The sequence below is a fragment of the Mytilus galloprovincialis genome, chromosome 4, assembly GCF_965363235.1.
Source record: "Mytilus galloprovincialis chromosome 4, xbMytGall1.hap1.1, whole genome shotgun sequence".
NCBI lineage: Eukaryota > Metazoa > Mollusca > Bivalvia > Mytilida > Mytilidae > Mytilus > Mytilus galloprovincialis.
Genome location: NC_134841.1, coordinates 94,810,279 through 94,830,622, shown reverse-complemented (window position 1 = coordinate 94,830,622; position 20,344 = coordinate 94,810,279). Strand labels below are relative to the sequence as shown.

Sequence of the window (20,344 nt, the reverse complement as noted above, 5' to 3'; positions counted from 1 at the left end):
AATGTTCTATTTTACACGCGTTTAAAGCATTTCCGTTTAAGTTCATTCAGTACTACCTCTTCCGTTATAAAATAAAAGTGCACACGGTTACATGTCTGTATTCTAGAACACAATCATATCTTTTTCAGATTCTAAATGTTTTATCACTTCACCATATTCAGTTTTCCTCAATTTGTTGTTTACTTATTTATAGCATAGACAGAGATACCAGTTCTCCCAACAAGCTACCCCATTAACACTGTAATAAAAGCATTTCCTCAATTCAAATTTCGAGAATAAATCTGCTTACTAGAACTTTGCGGGATCTAAAGAAACTATGGCCGATATAATCTTTATTTCACTGATTTAGAAAAAAAAATATCGAAGGACATTAGGTATAATGGTAGATGCCAGTGTGTTAAAGCCTCCTACCCATATTATCCATTTTGTGTTTTATTACATATTTTTTTTAATCATTTCCCTGTTTCTTCTGCAGCCAAGCTTCGCTAAAAAATATACAAAATAAATCAAATATCATTTTTTCTTTGGTTATTGTTTGCAAATATTTTTACTGAATTGGCTGATGTTCATTAGTATTTGTTGCACATCAATAAGACGTCATGCATTTATCATTCAATATCTTGAATTTAATATCATGAAAAACAAATTTGTTTTATAAAATAATCATTTTTAGGGCTTAAGATTGGCACTGTTCTCCAAGTCATTGCATGTGAATCCCTGCTCCCTTATACACAAAGGACTTCCAACAGGTTCACAAATACCTACAAGAAAAAATATTGTTAGTGACAAGGACCGAAGTTGTATAATATGTCAGCAAAATGTGTTCGTATAATGTGGCATTGAGATGAGATAACTATGTTCTCATCAGGATATGCATTCAATAGTTCTCATTGGACCGTAAAATAATAGTACATTGTTATCAATTTATAATACTTCAGAAAATCTGAAATCTACTTGGGTAATAAATGGCAGCAAATGACCGATCAACAACAGCAACTTTAAGAAACGCCATTTAACTTCGCTCATATGTGTTTAGCTTCATTAAGTTTCAATCATATTGAATATAATAAAACATCCCTAAAACTTGTATATATTGATAGGGTATTAATTAAGAAATAAAAAAAGCAAAAATAATATAGGGGTCAATGTGCTTGTTTTCGATATATTAGCCATTGAAATTTTGGCAAGAAAATATTCTCTCTTGATTTTTCATAGCTTTATCATTGACCAGTTAAAGTTCTCAAAAACTATTAAAAATAAAAAAGATTTTATAAAACTTAAAAAAAAAAATGGCTTATAATTATACATTTAAAAGATTTATAAAAAGAAAAATGGGGATTCATGGGCAATTTTTTTTTAAGGCATTTACATGGATAAAATCAGAGGATTTCGAAAATCTGACAAACATTCCAAAACAAGCAAACATCCTTAAACAGTAGAACACCACCAGGAAAAATGTTTAAAACAAAATTGTAATCTCTACGTTATTTAACATTTCAAATCTGATATAAACAACTCTTGAAAGTTATATTTTTGTAAATCTTTACAAATTTAACTGTTTACCAGTCCGGAATGCGGTTCGATAAAATTGCTCCCCTTGTTTATTTCGCTCTCCTGTCAAATCATGTAATTTCGCTGCCTCCAATAGTAGACGTGACAACGGTGGGTGTCGTCAAGACAGGTACAATTAAAAGAATCCGTTAGGAATTAGACGATCCCCATTGGTATAGGTGAGTTGTTTATTAGTTGTTGCTTTAGGATAAATGCATCTTTTAGGTTAATTCATAATCAGGAATAGCTGGAAGTGAGAGAAACGTGTTGCTAGGAGAATCCCGGAGACCGATAGTAGAATTTAAAAAAAAAATCTAGAGACGATCGTTCCGAGTGTGCCACCTACACATTCAAACATGTACACAACCACAGTATCCCCTATATATCTAATGTGTTTTCGTAATTATGTGATATAGGGCAAAAAAAGGTAGCAGTTTTTTATGTCTGGTTGTTAAGCATTTCCAGGGGAGATAATGTTATGTGTTACGGTGTGTTTGATAGGTTTGTTAAACTGTAACATTATATAATACACACTCGTAAAGTTGCCAAAAAGCGCCTCTCGCACCCAATTAACTCATTGACAATTTCAATTATTCTTTTAACCGGGTTATTGTAGTTCTATAATATAAGATTTCGTAGGTTCATATTATATTTACATGCAATTAACGTTTTTAATGGGATTTTTTTTTTACTATCAATGGGGAACGGTTGTATTAAAAAAAAATCTGATAAAAACGTGGAATGTAAATGATATGAACCTCTTTGTGGTGTGTATTACAAAAAAGGGGGGTGTCTTAAAATCACCGAAATACCATAACAATCCTACAATACCTGTTTACAGGATAAGAGAGATATTTAAACCTACCTTTTTCTCACATATTTGTTAGATATGTTGAAAATAAACCCAAATGTAAAGTAACTTAAGTATATCCATTCCATCTTTTTCAATTCATTAGTTAAACAGACAGCTCTAGAGAATATGCAATAACCGAACAATGATAATTTAGCTAACAATGAATTCAGTACATTTTTCCAACAAGTAAAGACCAATGAAAACATTTTATATGATTTAAAAACTTGGTCAATTAACATGATTAAGTAGGATCTTGTGGTTTCGTAGACATTAATGATAATTCAACATTTTCGATTTGTATTTTTCTTTATTTCATATACTAGTATATATCATAACATGTAATATTTTGTGATGCATCTGATGTATAAATCCAGTGTCAGATCCGCAGAAGATTCCGGTGTTCAGATCCGTTTGTATGGGGGCACATGTGGTTGGAACCCACGATTTAATTGTTTGTTTGATTTTTTTTTGCAGTGTCGAAAAGGCTGATAGACAGTAGTTTTATCAAGAAGTTATGGAGATTGTTTCCGAAAAGATCCCTTAACACCACAGTGTATAAGAGATTAATGAGCCTCGTCTAGTGCAAGCAACTGACATGCCCTACCTGTTACGCTGACAGAAAAGCCCCCATTTTGAAAGCACGTTTTAATGTTGTGTTATATATCTGACAGTCAAATGTCTTGGAAATATTCTGAAGTACATATGCCGACCAAAGGCATGGAATAGAGGGGAGAGGTTACAGTGTCAGATGATAGAATGAGATTACAATTTGAACTATAGAAAGTATTATATAAAGATATGTAGGAGAAATAATCTATATGGATAAATTATCCCACAATAGGAACTGTCTTATTGTGGTATAATTCCGGAGATGATATAGCAGTGCCATTGGTTTCCCCTTTCTCTTTGTTCAAAGAACTTGATCATCTGAACTCTTATTTGTTTTTAAATTGGAGCCCTGTTCAAGAACAGTTAAAAGAACATATGCTTAATTTTCGTTTTCTTTTTAAGACCAATATCACAATAAATTTTAAATAAAACTGGCTGTACATTATATCAAATATGCCAGTCAACCGGAAATACCCCAAAAAGGTCTTTATTATATTCATTTTTCAACTTACAAAATATGTCAACGGTTAATAAGCATCCCTAACTTTACCATGTGACTTGGATTTTTGATTTGTCAATATCAAGCAAACTGTCAATATTTTCCAAAACATGCTAATAATTCCGTTTTTGTCGAGCCTTCGACTTTTGTCGAAAAAGCGAGACATGATAGCGCTCCTACATTCCGTCGTTGGCGTCGTCGGCGTCCACAAATATTTACTCTGTGGTTAAAGTTTTTGAAATTTTAATACCTTTCTTAAACTATCCTGGATTTCTACAAAACTAGGACAGAAGCTTTTTTATGATCATAAGACAGTATCCAGAAGTAAATTTTGTAAAAAAAACAGTTCCTGTTTTTCCGTATTTTACTTGTAAATGGACCAAGTTTTTTCTGCTGGGAAACATCATATTCACTCTGTGGTTAAAGTTTTTAAAATTTTAATAACTTTTTAAAACTATCCTGGATTTGTACCAAACTTGGACAGAAGCTTGTTTATGATCACAAGAAAGTATCCAGAAGTAAATTTTGTAAAAAAAAATCCATTTTTTGGTACTTTACTTATAAATAGTAAATATATATGTTATATACCTTAATATAACAATATTAAGGTATATAAGAATTTTTTTCTGAGACAAGTGCCTGTGGAAACACTGGGTTTCGCGGAACCCTTACGAATTTTTATTATTAACAACAAAGGACTTCTCTTGTATAAAACTGTTACAGATTATCAGACTGTCTACAAGTACAATTTTAATCCAAGCCGCTGTTCTTTTAAGCATCGTGTTAGCGAAGGCTTGGTTGATTGTAAGTCTTTGGTGCAGAGACTGAAATATTTGTCTTTAAATAATCAGACTTGAGAAAATAACATGGAGGTAAGTATGTGTAAGGAGTTGTAACGGTGGCTTTTCCTGGAATAATTTCGCCATACTTCATATAATAGTTTGCAGATACAGTCACCCAACCGTATGTAAAACATACTGATAGACCAAATTGAAGATAATCTGAGGTTTTGCATTAGTTATGGTAACACCGTCAAGAATTGGTTGACTAACATTTCACACACAGTAGGCATTTGTGTTTAGATTTGAAGTTCATTATACTTTGGGTTGATACGTTGTATTTGTCATGCTGATTTAAAAGAGATAAACACGTAATTGTTTTTGTTAATTACTTCATGAAACATAAATGCAATTTCAAGACTTAATATTAAATTTAATTTATCCTTAAAATAATCTTTGCAAAATTATGGGGCACTAGTAGCGACATTGTTAAATCTAGATAGGACCCCAAAAGTTTGAACAAGAAAGAAAACACACTAGAATAATATATATATATATATATACAACTCGTCTAAACATCAACCCAACAATGTTAGATCTGTAAATTTGCTTTCGCAAATTTTTGGTTCTTCCCTCGCCGGGATTCGAACCCATGCTACTGTGATATCGTGACACCAAATCGCCTGCACTGCAGCCGTCCCGCTAGACCACACGACCACCTGGGCTCTCAAAAAAAGAGCTTTCGCTGGCCGTGTGCTACCTTTCCACGTCAGTTTTAATCTAGCGGCGTACTGCAGTACATGATATATAAGGCATGAAGATGTTATTGTTACAGATCAGCTAAATTATCTATAGTAAAGGATCCTACAAATTAATGTAAGATACAGTCACAGAAAATAATTATATTTATAAGTACGTCTGAGTCAGTGACAACCCTACAACAGATGTATCCATCGGATCGCCATCAATGATGGTGATACATGGCTGTGTACATAATGTATATACAACTCGTCTAAACATCAACCCAACAATGTTAGATCTGTAAATTTGCTTTCGCAAATTTTTGGTTCTTCCCTCGCCGGGATTCGAACCCATGCTACTGTGATATCGTGACACCAAATCGCCTGCACTGCAGCCGTCCCGCTAGACCACACGACCACCTGGGCTCTCAAAAAAAGAGCTTTCGCTGGCCGTGTGTTACCTTTCCACGTCAGTTTTAATCTAGCGGCGTACTGCAGTACATGATATATAAGGCATGAAGATGTTATTGTTACAGATCAGCTAAATTATCTATAGTAAAGGATCCTACAAATTAATGTAAGATACAGTCACAGAAAATAATTATATTTATAAGTACGTCTGAGTCAGTGACAACCCTACAACAGATGTATCCATCGGATCGCCATCAATGATGGTGATACATGGCTGTGTACATAATGTATTATATACAACTCGTCTAAACATCAACCCAACAATGTTAGATCTGTAAATTTGCTTTCGCAAATTTTTGGTTCTTCCCTCGCCGGGATTCGAACCCATGCTACTGTGATATCGTGACACCAAATCGCCTGCACTGCAGCCGTCCCGCTAGACCACACGACCACCTGGGCTCTCAAAAAAAGAGCTTTCGCTGGCCGTGTGTTACCTTTCCACGTCAGTTTTAATCTAGCGGCGTACTGCAGTACATGATATATAAGGCATGAAGATGTTATTGTTACAGATCAGCTAAATTATCTATAGTAAAGGATCCTACAAATTAATGTAAGATACAGTCACAGAAAATAATTATATTTATAAGTACGTCTGAGTCAGTGACAACCCTACAACAGATGTATCTATATATACGTATGTGTAGTTCATGAAATATGAAGACACTCGTGTACTACAAGTAGTTAAAGTGAGCATGTATGAGAAAAACTGAAATTATAGTGAGCCACCGACATTATCCAATGAACTTTAATATTCTTGAATCTGTTTCTGAGTTGCATGTGAAGAACTAACAGAAGGAAAGTTATTTAAGTAAAGTACTATAATACAATCGAGTCTTTATGCGACAAACTATAATAGAATTGACGTTGCGCACGATGTTGGTGTCTCTTTGGAAATATGGGTTGGATGGCGTGTTATTCAAATTCAAGCTCTTATCCTATACAACAAATATCCATGTTCTGCATATCATTCGAAAGGAAATAAACCATAGAAATCAATTACATAGATGATTTTGTGCTTTGTCTATTTTTTAATGAAAAAATTTGATGATACACAAAAAAAGACATCGAAGGCTATAAGCAAAGACAGCCAATGTAATATGTTGGATGTACGCTCGTCCTAAGAGTAAAGAGGTAGCCTCAGATTTTTCCTGTATTTGTTTCACTCATATTATCAAACTCAGTTTTAAAGTTTCACAAAATTTTGAAGATAAAAAAAACCGCCAAAAAATATACAAAACAGACTTTAAATCATATAACAAGACATCAAATTGTTACTATGAGTTATTGTTGGAGACAATTTTTCGCAAAATTAAAAATTGTGCATGTATTTAGATTTTTGTTTTAATTCAAAGGAATTTTTCATTTATACACCAGTTTAAAAAAAGTAAAAGTATATAAAGAAGCAACTTCGAAAATCTCTACAAAATGAATACTTATTAGAAGAATGTAAATTCTACGGTTACTTCAAGGATAACGTTTGAAACTTTCGGAACAATGTCAAAATCGTCGTTTTATTTGAACGTCGTGTAACGCTGAGTGGCACCAATACCGTGCGTAACGTCATTGAGTCTAACGTAAAACTGTTAACTAAATCAAGATCTCGTATGTACGACTCTTAATGTCTAACAAACTTTCGACTGTGTGTATATTATTAAGAAAAGAAAAAGATATAATAAAATCAAATCTTATGAATAATATTAGCGATAAAAGAAAAAAAATATCACATTATGTCGACGGACAATTGTAAGATGCTATAAGATCGAATTAAAATGTATCGAAAATATAACAAAAGAAATCAATAAAACAACTGCAATCCCTATTTTTAAGATGCAAACAGACAAAACAATTACACCATGTCGACGGGAAACTGTCGACTTGAAACGTTGTACGAACGAATCATATGACAAAAAAAAAAAAAAAAAGAAACCCCAACTGCAATCAACCAATATGACACACAAAGAGTCACAGGAAAATAGCAACTGTCGACTTGTCAATACTGAATGATCGAACACAAACATAGCCAAAACATGACACCAAAGAAAATAAGACAAAAACTAAATAACAAGATATTACAAGATCATGCGCGTAGCTACGTTTACGTCAAAACGCCCGGGCGTACACTTGAATTTGGTAAAACAAAATATTTTCATCTAGATTTATTAAAAGAATTGGTTAACAGTACATCAACCTCCTAAGTATTTCTTCAATTGCTTGTAATTTCGAATAAAGTGACAAAATTGGTGTCATATTTATAAATTTGTTAATTTTCTGTCAAAGTCTAAATCTACCTTGATTTCTATACTCGCTTTCCTTTTTTAAAGCAATTCCTTATGTACTTAGATTCGAAATGTAGTTTGCATTTTTTAAAATTATAACTGTGTAGATGTAGGTTCAGTATGTGGTTAAAGTTTTTATATATTTTAAGTAACTTTGTCAAACCGTCGTATGATTTTACGATAGCTGGACAAAAACTGTTTATGGTCAAAAGAGTATCCAGCGCATCATGACGAAATTATATATGATGAATTTTCCCGTAATTTATGGATTTTTTAAAGGAATTTCTTGAAGAAGTTACATTCTGAGGTTAAAATTTGGTACATCTAAATTATTTGTAAAACCGTGGTCAAAGTTAATGAAACTTCTTGGAGGAAAACGCGTATAGCGCACGAATAAATTTTCATCCTGGTATCTATGATGTCGAGTTAATTTACATGATAAATTTATAAACCTCCATATTTTGTTATGAAACTTGTGCAGAAATTAAATGAAAATATTTGATTTGTTCAAATCCTGTAATGGACTGATAAATGAATAAACTTTTACGGGGAGAAATTTCAGGCGAAAACCAGGGTTCTATTTACACATTTTAATATTGCACCTGAACAACTCAGAAAATTAATCATTTCATGTTCATTTACGATTCTAAATAAACAATGAATAGATTAAACATAAAAAAATAAGCATTTTGAATCTAAAGAATGTTGTTATTGATATGAGTTTCTACTACCAGCTGTTTCATTGACCTGGATCAAATAGGGACTTTAGGCCCTGGCTGAGGTTCGGGCGTACACTTGAAAATGACCTAGCTACGCCACTGAAGATCAATATCAGTTGTATAAAAAATAATACCGAAAGTACAATTGGTTAACACAAACAAGAGGAATACAACGATATAAATCTTTGCTACTTCAAAAACTCAACTTGACAAAGGTCAACCAATCCGGGTTACCTCATAACTAAGGTGTAACAAAATGTGGAGCAAAACTTTTTAAATATTACAGAAATTAGGACAGTCGGAATAATTGCAATTGTTTAAGAAAAAAAAAACATGTCAAAATGCAACGAGGGTCAATTTAAAACAAAGCTTTAGGAACAAGAGAGATGATTTCAGCTTCCCAATCTAGATCTTTCCATTTCTATGTAGCAACATTCTAACAGCAGCAACTGACAACGCTAAGGGGAAAAAAAGTAAAAAAAGACGACGACGAAAAGTAAAAAAAATTCTTCCATCAAAATGTTTGTATCTTGTCCTTATCCTACTTTCATGACAAATAAGTTGTTGTCCCTGCAGATAAAGCCCCAAACAACATCGTTTTTGTGTGTAGAACTCATTACATTAACTGCTTGATAAACGAACTAGGTATTGACAATTCACTTGGAAACTCAACATATACCCTCACGACACTTACCGAGGAGGAATTATTCAGCTCAGATAATATTATTATGAGGCTGACATCATACAGGAACTTCTTAGGAAGAAAGATAAGAAGTTAGCAATATCCTTTAACTTTACTTTCCGCTATATAGATTATGTTCTCTCACTAAATAATTCAAAATTTGGTGAAAATGTTGAATGCATCTATCCAATTGAACTAGAGATAAAGGATAATGAAACCAACGAATAATCAATTATATGAAAAATGAAAGAAACACATTTAGTTTTAAATGTCATGCGTCCGAAGCGCTCTGAATGTATCTTCATTGGGACTGCTCAATGCCAAAAAAAATGTAAGCCAATAATGTATAAAAACCAATACAGTCGAAGAGTTATACGACCGAAAGGTACCGAAAAAGGTTCAAAATCCATATAAGGTCAACTTTAACTAATGTTTACACACAAGTTCGTAAAACTTCATGATACCTTAAGGGACAAACCAACCACTAGAAGTCTAACCGACCAAGTGACGAAACACCCACTAGAAGTCTAACTGACCGATCATTGTATAATATGTTCTCAAAACGCGCGTTTCGTCTTCAAAAAAAATATTAGTGACGCGTGAATCAAAATAAATTAAATAGGCCAAATAAAGTAAGAAGTTGAAGGGCACCGTGGACCCAAAATTCCTAAAGGTTTCGTCAAATACTTCTAAGAGGTCGATTTCTAGGGTAAAACCAGATATTTTTTCATAAAGCAATTTATTTTCGTAAGTAGAATAATAACGTAAATATGTAAAAATTGATTCGTTCAGAATATTGATACAACATAAATCATTATATATATTATTCTAGATATCAAATTGTTTCCACCGAAATAAAACAATTTGGCAAAGCTTAAAGGTGCACTAGCTACGAGATCTAAAAACATCTAAACAAGATTTTGTATAGGTTCAATCTTTAATGATAGTGAAATAGTGAAATAATTATTCGCTTTTAAAAGCAGCCAGTTTGGTTCAATTTTGTCAAAATAATCAAAGAAACATTGTTGATGAATTATTCACTTGCAAGTGAACAATTGAATGGTTTTACATTGTCATTTCGGGATCTTTTTATAGCTGACTATGCGGTATAGACTTTGCGCATTGTTGAAGGCCGTACGGTGACCTTAAGTTGTTAATTTCTGTGTCATTTGGTCTCTTGTGGAGAGTTGTCTAATTGGCAATCATACCACATCTTCTTTTTTTTTTAATTTAACCTCATTGAATCCGTATTTATGTGACCTTCAATTTAACCCTTATATAATTAGCTAGAGATGGGTTAAGCATGACTTAAAACGTGTTCAGTTATTAACAGGAAAAGAATATCAACATTGAAAATGAAACGAGGGTAAACCATTTGATTGACTGATTCGATCTACAAAAACTAATTCTTATACTTAATGAATGGCTATTATTTATTTTGAATTTATTGAAACATAAAACTAATTTTTGACTCTTCACATTGAATAATCCGCGAAGCGGATTATGTAAAATGTGAAGAGTCAAAAATTAGTTTTATGGTTCAATAAAATCAAAATAAATTATTGCCATTCATTATAAATAAATTTTCATCAAAAATAAGGTTAAAAGAACTTTTTATATTATTTACATTAACAATAACAACGTACACACATGTTGGCGTATGAATACACAACGTCAGAGTGGGCGTGTCGCCATAAAAATTCACAACATTGAAAATAAAACTAATAATTTTAACCAATCAGAAGACAGTAAATACACAAAATTTATTTATACTCAGGTAAAACAATGCATAACGTATATGCTTAACCTATATTATTAAATAAATAAATTTTGTGTATTTACTGTCTTCTGATTGGTTAAAATTATTAGTTTTATTTTCAATGTTGTGAATTTTTATGGCGACACGCCCACTCTGACGTTGTGTATTCATACGCCAACATGTGTGTACGTTGTTATTGTTAATGTAAATAATATAAAAAGTTCTTTTAACCTTATTTTTGATGAAAATTTATTTATAATGAATGGCAATAATTTATTTTGATTTTATTGAACCATAAAACTAATTTTTGACTCTTCACATTTTACATAATCCGCTTCGCGGATTATTCAATGTGAAGAGTCAAAAATTAGTTTTATGTTTCAATAAATTCAAAATAAATAATAGCCATTCATTAAATCAAACATACCTAGCAAAGTCCAACTGCGCGAGTTCACTATCTATTTATATCTGTATTAATGTTTAATATATCAGGTTATATAACCATCGGCAGTTTTCGGATGTCACCTCGATAGTAAATTAGATGGAGTGTAGACTAAAATACACACGAAATGTTGACACAAATATCGAGCCCATGCTTTATAAATTGTTTATTTTAGACTTTTTATAATCTGGATATAAGTTTTAGTATGTAATAAATCAAATATGAGAATTTGAGTCAAATCGATGAAGATGAATTTTACAGTGCCGCCCCTTTGAAACATGCATTTCCAAATCATATTGTAAACTAATGAGTTTTTAAATCTCGTCCGTCCGAAGCGCTTATCGGGTTCCCACATGAACGCCCAAAACTAAAATTTGATAAACAGGGATGTAGAAATACGATGACAAGTTATGAGCTCCTTAACCTTTAGGTACAAAACAAAATTGCGAACATAATCTAACTTAAGGTCAAAATGTATGTGTAGTTTACGTTTTAAATTATTATCTTCTTACCCGGATGCCCTATAGGTGTTACAGTAAGAATTTCTCCTGTAAACCAATCACAATTAGGATCACCTAGTTCCGCTCCGTTTGTTTTATTGTCTCGATCTGAATCCATATGACAAAGGCTGTGTGACCATCTTGTTTCACTCCCATAATCCTATAAAAAAAACTTTAAGGGAATAGATTAATTGATTGATTGATTGATTGGTGTTTAACACTACTGTGCTATTTCGTGGCGGTAAGTTTTTATTGATGGAGGAAGCCGGAGTGCCCGGAGAGAACCACTGACAATCCTAGTCGATAAAGATTGAAGTCTAGTTCACCTTTCCCGTTCGGGATTCGAACTCACAACCACAGTGTTGACTGCCTAAGGATACAGTCGGTCAAATTAAAAGACCTCTCGGCAACAGATGCCTCTTAATGGATTAGACGTGAGACATCAATATAGCTTGATCTAAATACCAGTTTGGTTCTGTTTTTTTTTCAAATCGGTTTTCTGATAGGTGTATATTAATGAAGAAGTGCAAGAGGAGCATATGATATTTCGTGCGGGAGCCAGAACGAACCAGTCTCATTGTAGCGATCGGTCCAGGTATCAACATCAGTTTAAACTAGAAGATTTCTCATTTGTCGGAATTAATATCCGTCTTTTAAAACAAGTAAAGCACGACAGGGAGAAGTTAATAAATCTATAATGATAAGGGTGTTAAAACATATTGAACAGGAGTTGGATGGAAAAGATCTATATACAGTCTCTGTACACAGGGTTAAAAAAAACCTCATCGAATATAAATATAAGAAGATTTGGTATGAGTGCCCATGAGACAACTCTCAATCCAAGTCACAATTTGTAAAAGTAAACCATAAGAGGTCAAAGTACGGTCTTCAACACGGAGCCATGACTCAAACTGAACAGAAAGCTATAAAAGATCCCCCCCCCCCCAAATGACTGGTGTAAAACCATTCAACTATTTAAACGGGAAAAACCACCATTCGTATGTTTGAACAGGAAAACCAACGGTCTGATCTATATGAAAGACGAGAAACACTTATGAACCACATCAACAAACGACAACTACTGAAAATCAATTATATCCGTTTTATGATTTAGCACACCATACACGCGTTTCATGTTGATCCTAATAACCATTATATTGTTTCTGCCAAACCATCGTTACATGGAATAAATATTTGGAAGCGTAAATGATCAGATTTCAAAGGCACTAAAAAATTCATATTTCCCCCATAGTCATTTCTCGATATGGTTTACTAACCCTTCCAAACAACTGTTTCTTACTTATAATACATTGGAATACATTTCTCAAAATAATTCTAAATTCTCTGAAAAACTCACTCCACCAAACTGATTCTTGATCAATGTATGATGTACAGGGTTGTAATGGCCGACTGCATCCCATACTCCAGGTGAAAAACAAGGATTTGGAACAATATATCCATTCGGAATGTAATATCTGTAACTTGGTTTACAAGAATAAATCTGGATGTTAAGCACTATAACTAAAATATACGTCCACATTGTAGATGATCTCAAATAAGAAAGGTCTTATCTATTATTAGAAGATAGTTTTAACCTAAAACTGGATCTTTTCGACATACACTGATCAGTTATCGATGGATAGACGAATACTCGTAAAAACGTTAATATCGTGTAAATATTGTTAACTGCGGATATCGGACTAATTAAAACCTGTAAAGTATGAACTGTGAAACCCTCAAATGTCTTTTTATTGAAGGTGTACACCGGTATTGTACATTTGGTTCTGTATCGATATATACATGGTTAGGTAGATCTGTACGTAACTTTTCTTTCTCTTGTGTGGACGTACAAGTACCCGTCCACGTATACTGTTATTTAGTTAGATGTATCCATCTGATCAGTTAAGCCTTTTTCAATTGATTTTAATAGTGTGTTTGTTGCACTGTTACACCGTCCTAGGTTATGGGGCGCCTTCAAACGAGTTTAACACCGCCACATTCTGTATGTGCCTGTCACAAGTCAGGAGCCTGTAATTCAATGGTTGTCGTTTGTTGCAGTGTATTTAAAAATGTTCGTTTTTTTGTTCATTATTTTGTACATAAATTAGGTCGTTAGTTATTCTTGTTTTTCTTGTTTTACAATTAAGTCATTTTGGGACCTCTTATAGCTGACTACATAGCAATTTGGATTTATTGTTGAGGCCATAGGGTGACCTATAGTGGTTAATTATGTGTGACTGTCATTTGGCTTCGAGTGGAGAGCTGTCTCATTGGCAATCATACCACATCATATTTTTATATCCAATAGGAAGGTCCTGTTGTAGGAGGTCTATCAGGATTAGGTCTTTACATAATGACTAAGACAGAAAACAAGACCTCCCTTCCTGTCTCCATGTTGTGATCTATCATTCTTGGGCTATCACAATAGGTTTCATAGCGAGTAAGATTTGGATATCGCTTGATATCAATTCGATTTATTTTATTTCAATGTAATGATAAACGAGCCTTTGATTATTATGACAACTAATACAAAACTATGTATATATGACTTAAATCTCATTCACGACACATCCACTATCAAATGGACATGTATAGAGAAAGCACTTCCGTCCGTTAAAACGGATCAAAAGACACATCAAAACCAATCACGGATTCAAAATTACATAAAGATGTTTAAAAATAATTGAACTATTAACTTATATTAAAAATTAAATCAGTTATTCTCAAGATTTACAACAGGACCTTATTAACGTATTTGAGTGATATAATACCTAGTTATTTAACGACTAAGTACGAGTGTTTCAGTCATATACAAAACAGAGGTAAGTAAATAGACATATTTTTATTTTTATATCAATATCCACTATTTCATTTAAATATCATGACAAAAATGCAGTTTGGACTAGCATTGTAAAATAAAGCACAGAACAACACTTTTCTTATATATATACATCGTTGTAATAATTGATAAACGTTAAGTTCTGAAATATCCAAAGGATTTTAAATCTTAATAATATATAGTGAAGTATGTATTTTTTTCACCTGATGCTATCTTCACAGTATTTTATTTTTTTGCAAATACAGTATCTAGCATTCATGACATCTACATTTTGTAAAAGTCTTATAAATCAATTTTTCTCGATTTTTTAACAAGGAGAAAGACAATTTTTGTTTTTTTAACGTATCTTTCATATTTCTAGAAATTAAAAAAAAGACGATAAACAAAAGATAACAAAGAAGAATAATTTATATTTCAATATAAACAAAGAAGATGTGAATGAATGGCAATGAGACAACTCTCCACTAGAGACTTGTACGTTTTATTTTTATAATAGTACAAAATACGATTTCTGATATTCTAGGGATACTGTTTTCACTTTTGTACTCAATTGTTTCCTACATTTTGTGTCGAAGACTTCATTTTCATCCTATCTTGTGTGCAAGATTATTTATTTCCAGATCTTTAAAGCGCAGGATATTCATTTTCAGGTCTGAGTTTCGTCCTGTTTAGGTTTGATTTTTTGTCTACTTAGTTTTGAGTTTCGTCTTATTTAGGTTTGAGTTTTGTCCTGTTTAAGTTTGAGTTCAAGAAGACAGATGGAGTATCGCATTCAAGTGATGTATCATGTGATAAAAGTCTATACCAATGTAAAATGACCTTGATATATACATTTTAATCAGGTTTTGATCTGATTGCGTTTAATGTTAAGATCGGGATCTGAACATTTTCCGATTACAGAGTGATCTTTCGTCTGTAAAGTGTATTAAAATAAGGTGACCCTGATCTTAAATATGCATATCCGGATGTGATCGAACAAGCGAAAGTTTTTGTCTGTTATAAACGTGTTTTAATAACTAAAAAGTAGTCCGGAAATTCTCATTAATAGCTCTACTAAAGATTCCCTTGAGGTTATCCTTGTAAAAAGGAATGACATTTATTTAGTTGGCGCAACGTATTTTGTGACGAATTTTTACACTAAGTCAACTCTATAATGTCAGGACCTTTTAACAACTTGCTTTATATACCATATGGGTTTTACTCTTTGTCGAAGGCCACATTGGGACTTATAGTTGTTAACAATTACGTCATTTGGTCTCTGGTAGAACGTTATCTCACTTAAAATTACAATCCTACCACATCGTCTTATGTTGATATTGAATTAAAGGTTTTGAATAAACAGAAATGAAACAAATAACGTTTAAGAGTATTGAAAAAAAAAATCATCAGACTAGTTTTTTATTTCCTTGAAATGCAAACACATACATTGTACCTCATCTTTTTCAGAATGCGAATAATACTGATTGTAGTGCTTATTGCACTTGGGTGCCATTGCAAACCTAATAACCCGCTAAACACAGATGACCAAAATGGTAGAGATAGTAAAGAACTAGACGACCTTCCCGACATTTTTGATGATGTTGATGGTCTAGATTTGAGTCAGTCTGATTTAAGCTCCATTGATGACGTTGATGATAACCTTGTTGATAAAACGAAATTTTCTAAACATCGTTTTGGCAAAAAATTTGGATTTGATAAAGACGATAAAGATTTTGGATTTGATGAAGAAAATAAAGATTTTGAATTTGATAAAGAGGATAAAGATTTTGGATTTGATAAATTCGACAAAGATTGTGAATTTGATGAAGATGTTGAATTCGATGAAGATTGCCCTGATGAAGAAGAAACTGCTGAGAAAGAAGAAACTTGTGTATTTGATGTGTCCACAACAACAGGAGAGGGAGATTTCATCGCTAAAATTAGCTTTTCTGAAAAAATATGGGGGTTCGAGGTATGTATTTTTATCACTTTAAAAAAAGAAAGTAATAATGCATGAAATGAAAACTTGAATAGTAAAGAAACGATTGAGTTAAAAAAAAAAAAAAAAAAAAAAAAAAAACGAATGTCAAAGTTTTTATGTTGAAACTCATATAAGTTTCCTTATTTCATTAATCTGTATCGTGCTTTTTTGTTTACTCACATGTTATTTTCGTCTTTATTTCTTTTTTGCCTTCTGGTTTCTTAGATAGTGTTCCCTTCGTCTATGGACTTCCTTCTTTCTATAATGCGATTTTTTTTTATCATTAAATATTTTGGGGCATTTTTCAGTTCAACTGACTTAATACTCAATTCCTGTATTTACATGAGAATAATTTTTCGTATACCAAAAACAAAAAGACTAAGAAAGTGCGTTACATTTGCATATCCCCTAAAATAAATAGATATAAGAAAAACTGGTATGAGTGCTAATGAGACAACTCTCCATCAATGTCACACTTTGTAAAAGTAATCCATTATACACATGTAGGTCAAAGTACGGTTTTCAACTCGAAGCCTAGACTCACTTCGAAGAGCAAGATATAAAGGGTCCCAAAAATGAATTATATCGTCATATAGGTAGGCATGTGTACATTATGACGGTGGTAACCCTTTTCATCTATTGGCGTCCGAAAATATTGAATTTTAATTTATCATCTTATTGTTGATAGTCTATATCTAATTACTAAAGGTATCAGTACTGCATGTTACTAGTCCTGCATTCATAATATTTCTATTTATAGCTCAGCTTAAAGTTCTCAGCTGGTTAAGCCAATTAAATCCCTCTTATTAAACTTGTCAACGACTTCCAGAGGTGTAAATATGTTCGTTGTCGTCTGAGTATTAATTTCATTTCTTTTTATATCAATATAGATGGAAGAACCATTCAGTGTATTAGCACGACGTCGTGGAAATAACAGAATTGAAGAACTTGGCAGTACCATTGAAATGGGCAATAAGAAAATGAGAGGAGGAAAGAAGGGCGGTAAAAAAGGTGGCCGTAAAGGAAAACAAGGGGATGGTCGTAAAGGGAAACAAGGGGGTGGCCGAGGACGTGGTCCAAAACCAATTAAAGATGTGTATGCTATCAATACAGAAGAAATGGCCGTTCAGCAATATACCATGACATTCATTTTCAAATATAATACTAACAGCGTCCCAACGTTCACTTGTACAACGCTAACATGTTCATCTGGTGAACCGCCTCAGGGTACAACACCACCTTTACCATCTATACCAACGAGTTCTCCTGCCCCCCCACCACCAGAAGTCCCAACGAGTAATCCTGCTACACAAACACCATCACCAGGCCCGAGTAATCCTGCCACACAACCACCGTCACCAGGTCCGAGTAGTCCTGCCACACAATCACCATCACCAGGCCCGAGTAGTCCTGCCACACCACCACCAGCACCAACTACTCCTGCCCGACCGCCACCATCACTAGTTTAAGGAGTTCCTGTTAAAAATTGATTCAGTATGTTTTTGAGAAGACATACTTCTATTGGAGAAAAATCGTTTAATTAAAGAATTTAGGAAAAAACACTTTCAGCTTCTACATTAGTCATACAATAACTGTTAAGAGATTTTATAATTGTAACTCAGATGGCGAAAACATCACGGTAATTTCGTAGCCCAAAGTGGGGTGGAATATAAGTTCGTGCGTGCATAGAGTAGACAAAATGAACTCTTTAAATTTTAAATATTTCTATATATGTATGAATACAGGGGATATTTAAGATATTATACACAAATTAGAAGACAGCTGAAAGATAACATATTAAAGTCATCACAACAAACGTGTGTGTACATAATAAGCCATGCTATCGCACCGAGCCTAAAACAAGTGTATGTATATGAAGCAGAAACTTTAAAGATCTGCAATGAACTCCAAATTTTCCAAAACAACAATACTAATAAGGTATGACATGAAACAACATCTGACGAGGCTCCGAATTATGGACAGGTAGATGAATATATGGCGGGGTTTAATAATGTTTTGAGATTTCAATCCTTCCCGTTTTCCACCCTATCAATGGACAGAAAAAAGTACATTTACAGACAACTAAAAAATATCCAGCACTTAACTCTATAATAAAACAGAAAATATAAAATCAAATATATTTGAACAATTAACAAACATTATACAAAAAATACAATAACAAAGTTGACCATAGCAAAGAATACAAGCAGTTTTGAGAGCTAGCTCATAGACCTGAACAGTTCGAATCACACTTGTTTCATAACGGTTTGGTCGGAATAGACGTTTCTGTTTAGGACATCCGATACACAAAGGGAGATTACGTATATATATCATAAATCATCATGATTATATAATTATAAGAATATGTGGTATAATTGCAAATGAGACAACTTACCTCGAGACCAGATGACACCGAAATTAACAACTACAGTTCACCGAACGGCTTTCAACAATGAGCAAAACCGATACCACATAATCAGCTATAAAAGGCCCCGAAATGTAAATGAAAAACCATTGACGAGAATCTGAATTCAGCTTTTTTTTTTATAGCTCACCTGGCTCTTCACTTGGCGTCCTTCGTCCGTCATCGTCTGCTAATTTTTACAAGAACTTTCTCATCTCAAACAGTTACAGCTAAGCCAAAATTAACCAAACTTGGTCAAAGTCATCATTGGGGTATCTAGTTTAAAAAAAAAATGTGTCCTGTGTCATAGCCTACCAAGATTTCCGACATGGCTAAAAAATCATATGGGGTAAAATGCAAGTTTTGCCTATTACTTTGAAAACCGCTAAAAATAGAGAAAATCTGACAGGTGCAAAATGATGAGCTCTTCCTATACTTTTAAATTATCAGACGACTTCTTACGGACTTATTGTCATTAAATAACAAATTTTACCATTTTAAAAATGTTGCGTATTATCTCGAAAATTATGATAGACAGACAATAGCAATAATGATCAGCAAGACAAGGATGAAAATTATATATACACGTAGCTGTAATATACAAATATTAATATAGTATTTTATAACAACAAACCAGAGTATACTGATTTGTATCACTACGTTATAATAGTTATTACGATGAGGTTGAATTCCCTGTTATTTATTTATCTTCCATGCACGAACTTGTCTCAGAAAAAAATATATCTGTACATTAACCTCAGATGTAATTTGTTTTCTGATACTAGAGCTTGTGAGCATCCACAAGAACCTGCGGTCATCCGATGTTCAGTACTTCAGTATTTTGATTACAACGTGTTGGTGCTATTGCCTAATATCATAAAAACTAAACTAGACAGAAGGAATCTTTTAAAAGAAAAAATGATCAGCTTGACAGGATCAACAAATACGTCAACATAGCTGAAATCTTCAGTCGACTCCTTATTGAAGTTATAGTCCTTCGTTGACGATTTTTCACATTTTCTTTTCATTTTTGCCTTGAAAACTGTAATAGAGAAATAGAAACTTTAAATAGTACAAATGATCAGAAAGACAAGATATACAAATAAGTTATAATGGCCGAAATCTTCAGTCGACTTGTTGTTGGAGTAATTGTCTTCAATAGTAATTTTTTACATTTTATTGCATTTTTTGCCTAATATTAACTTGAAAATTGTACCAGACAAATTGAAACTTTTAAAAAAATATCACAGTCGCTTGCCCC

The 20,344-nt window shown here is 32.9% G+C and overlaps 2 protein-coding genes across 3 annotated transcripts; one reads left to right on the top strand and one right to left on the bottom strand.

Moving 5' to 3' along the window:
- Positions 1–604: 604 nt before the first annotated feature.
- On the bottom strand, positions 605–13,447 carry LOC143073456 (temptin-like). Its single transcript, XM_076249017.1, has 3 exons — positions 13,238–13,447; positions 11,893–12,040; positions 605–761 (listed from the first exon to the last, which is right to left on the bottom strand). The coding sequence occupies exons 1-3, from the start codon at positions 13,418–13,420 to the stop codon at positions 670–672; spliced, it is 423 nt and encodes a 140-aa protein (XP_076105132.1). The 5' UTR covers positions 13,421–13,447; the 3' UTR covers positions 605–669.
- Positions 13,448–14,595: 1,148 nt separating this feature from the next.
- On the top strand, positions 14,596–18,399 carry LOC143073455 (uncharacterized). Of its 2 annotated transcripts, none has more exons than XM_076249016.1 (3): positions 14,596–14,702; positions 16,166–16,670; positions 17,570–18,399. In XM_076249016.1, the coding sequence occupies exons 2-3, from the start codon at positions 16,167–16,169 to the stop codon at positions 18,146–18,148; spliced, it is 1,083 nt and encodes a 360-aa protein (XP_076105131.1). In that variant the 5' UTR covers positions 14,596–14,702; position 16,166; the 3' UTR covers positions 18,149–18,399. The 2 variants fall into 2 exon arrangements, with proteins under 2 accessions (XP_076105131.1, XP_076105130.1); XM_076249015.1 differs by lacking the exon at positions 14,596–14,702 and adding an exon at positions 15,147–15,193.
- The last annotated feature ends 1,945 nt before the right edge of the window (positions 18,400–20,344 follow it).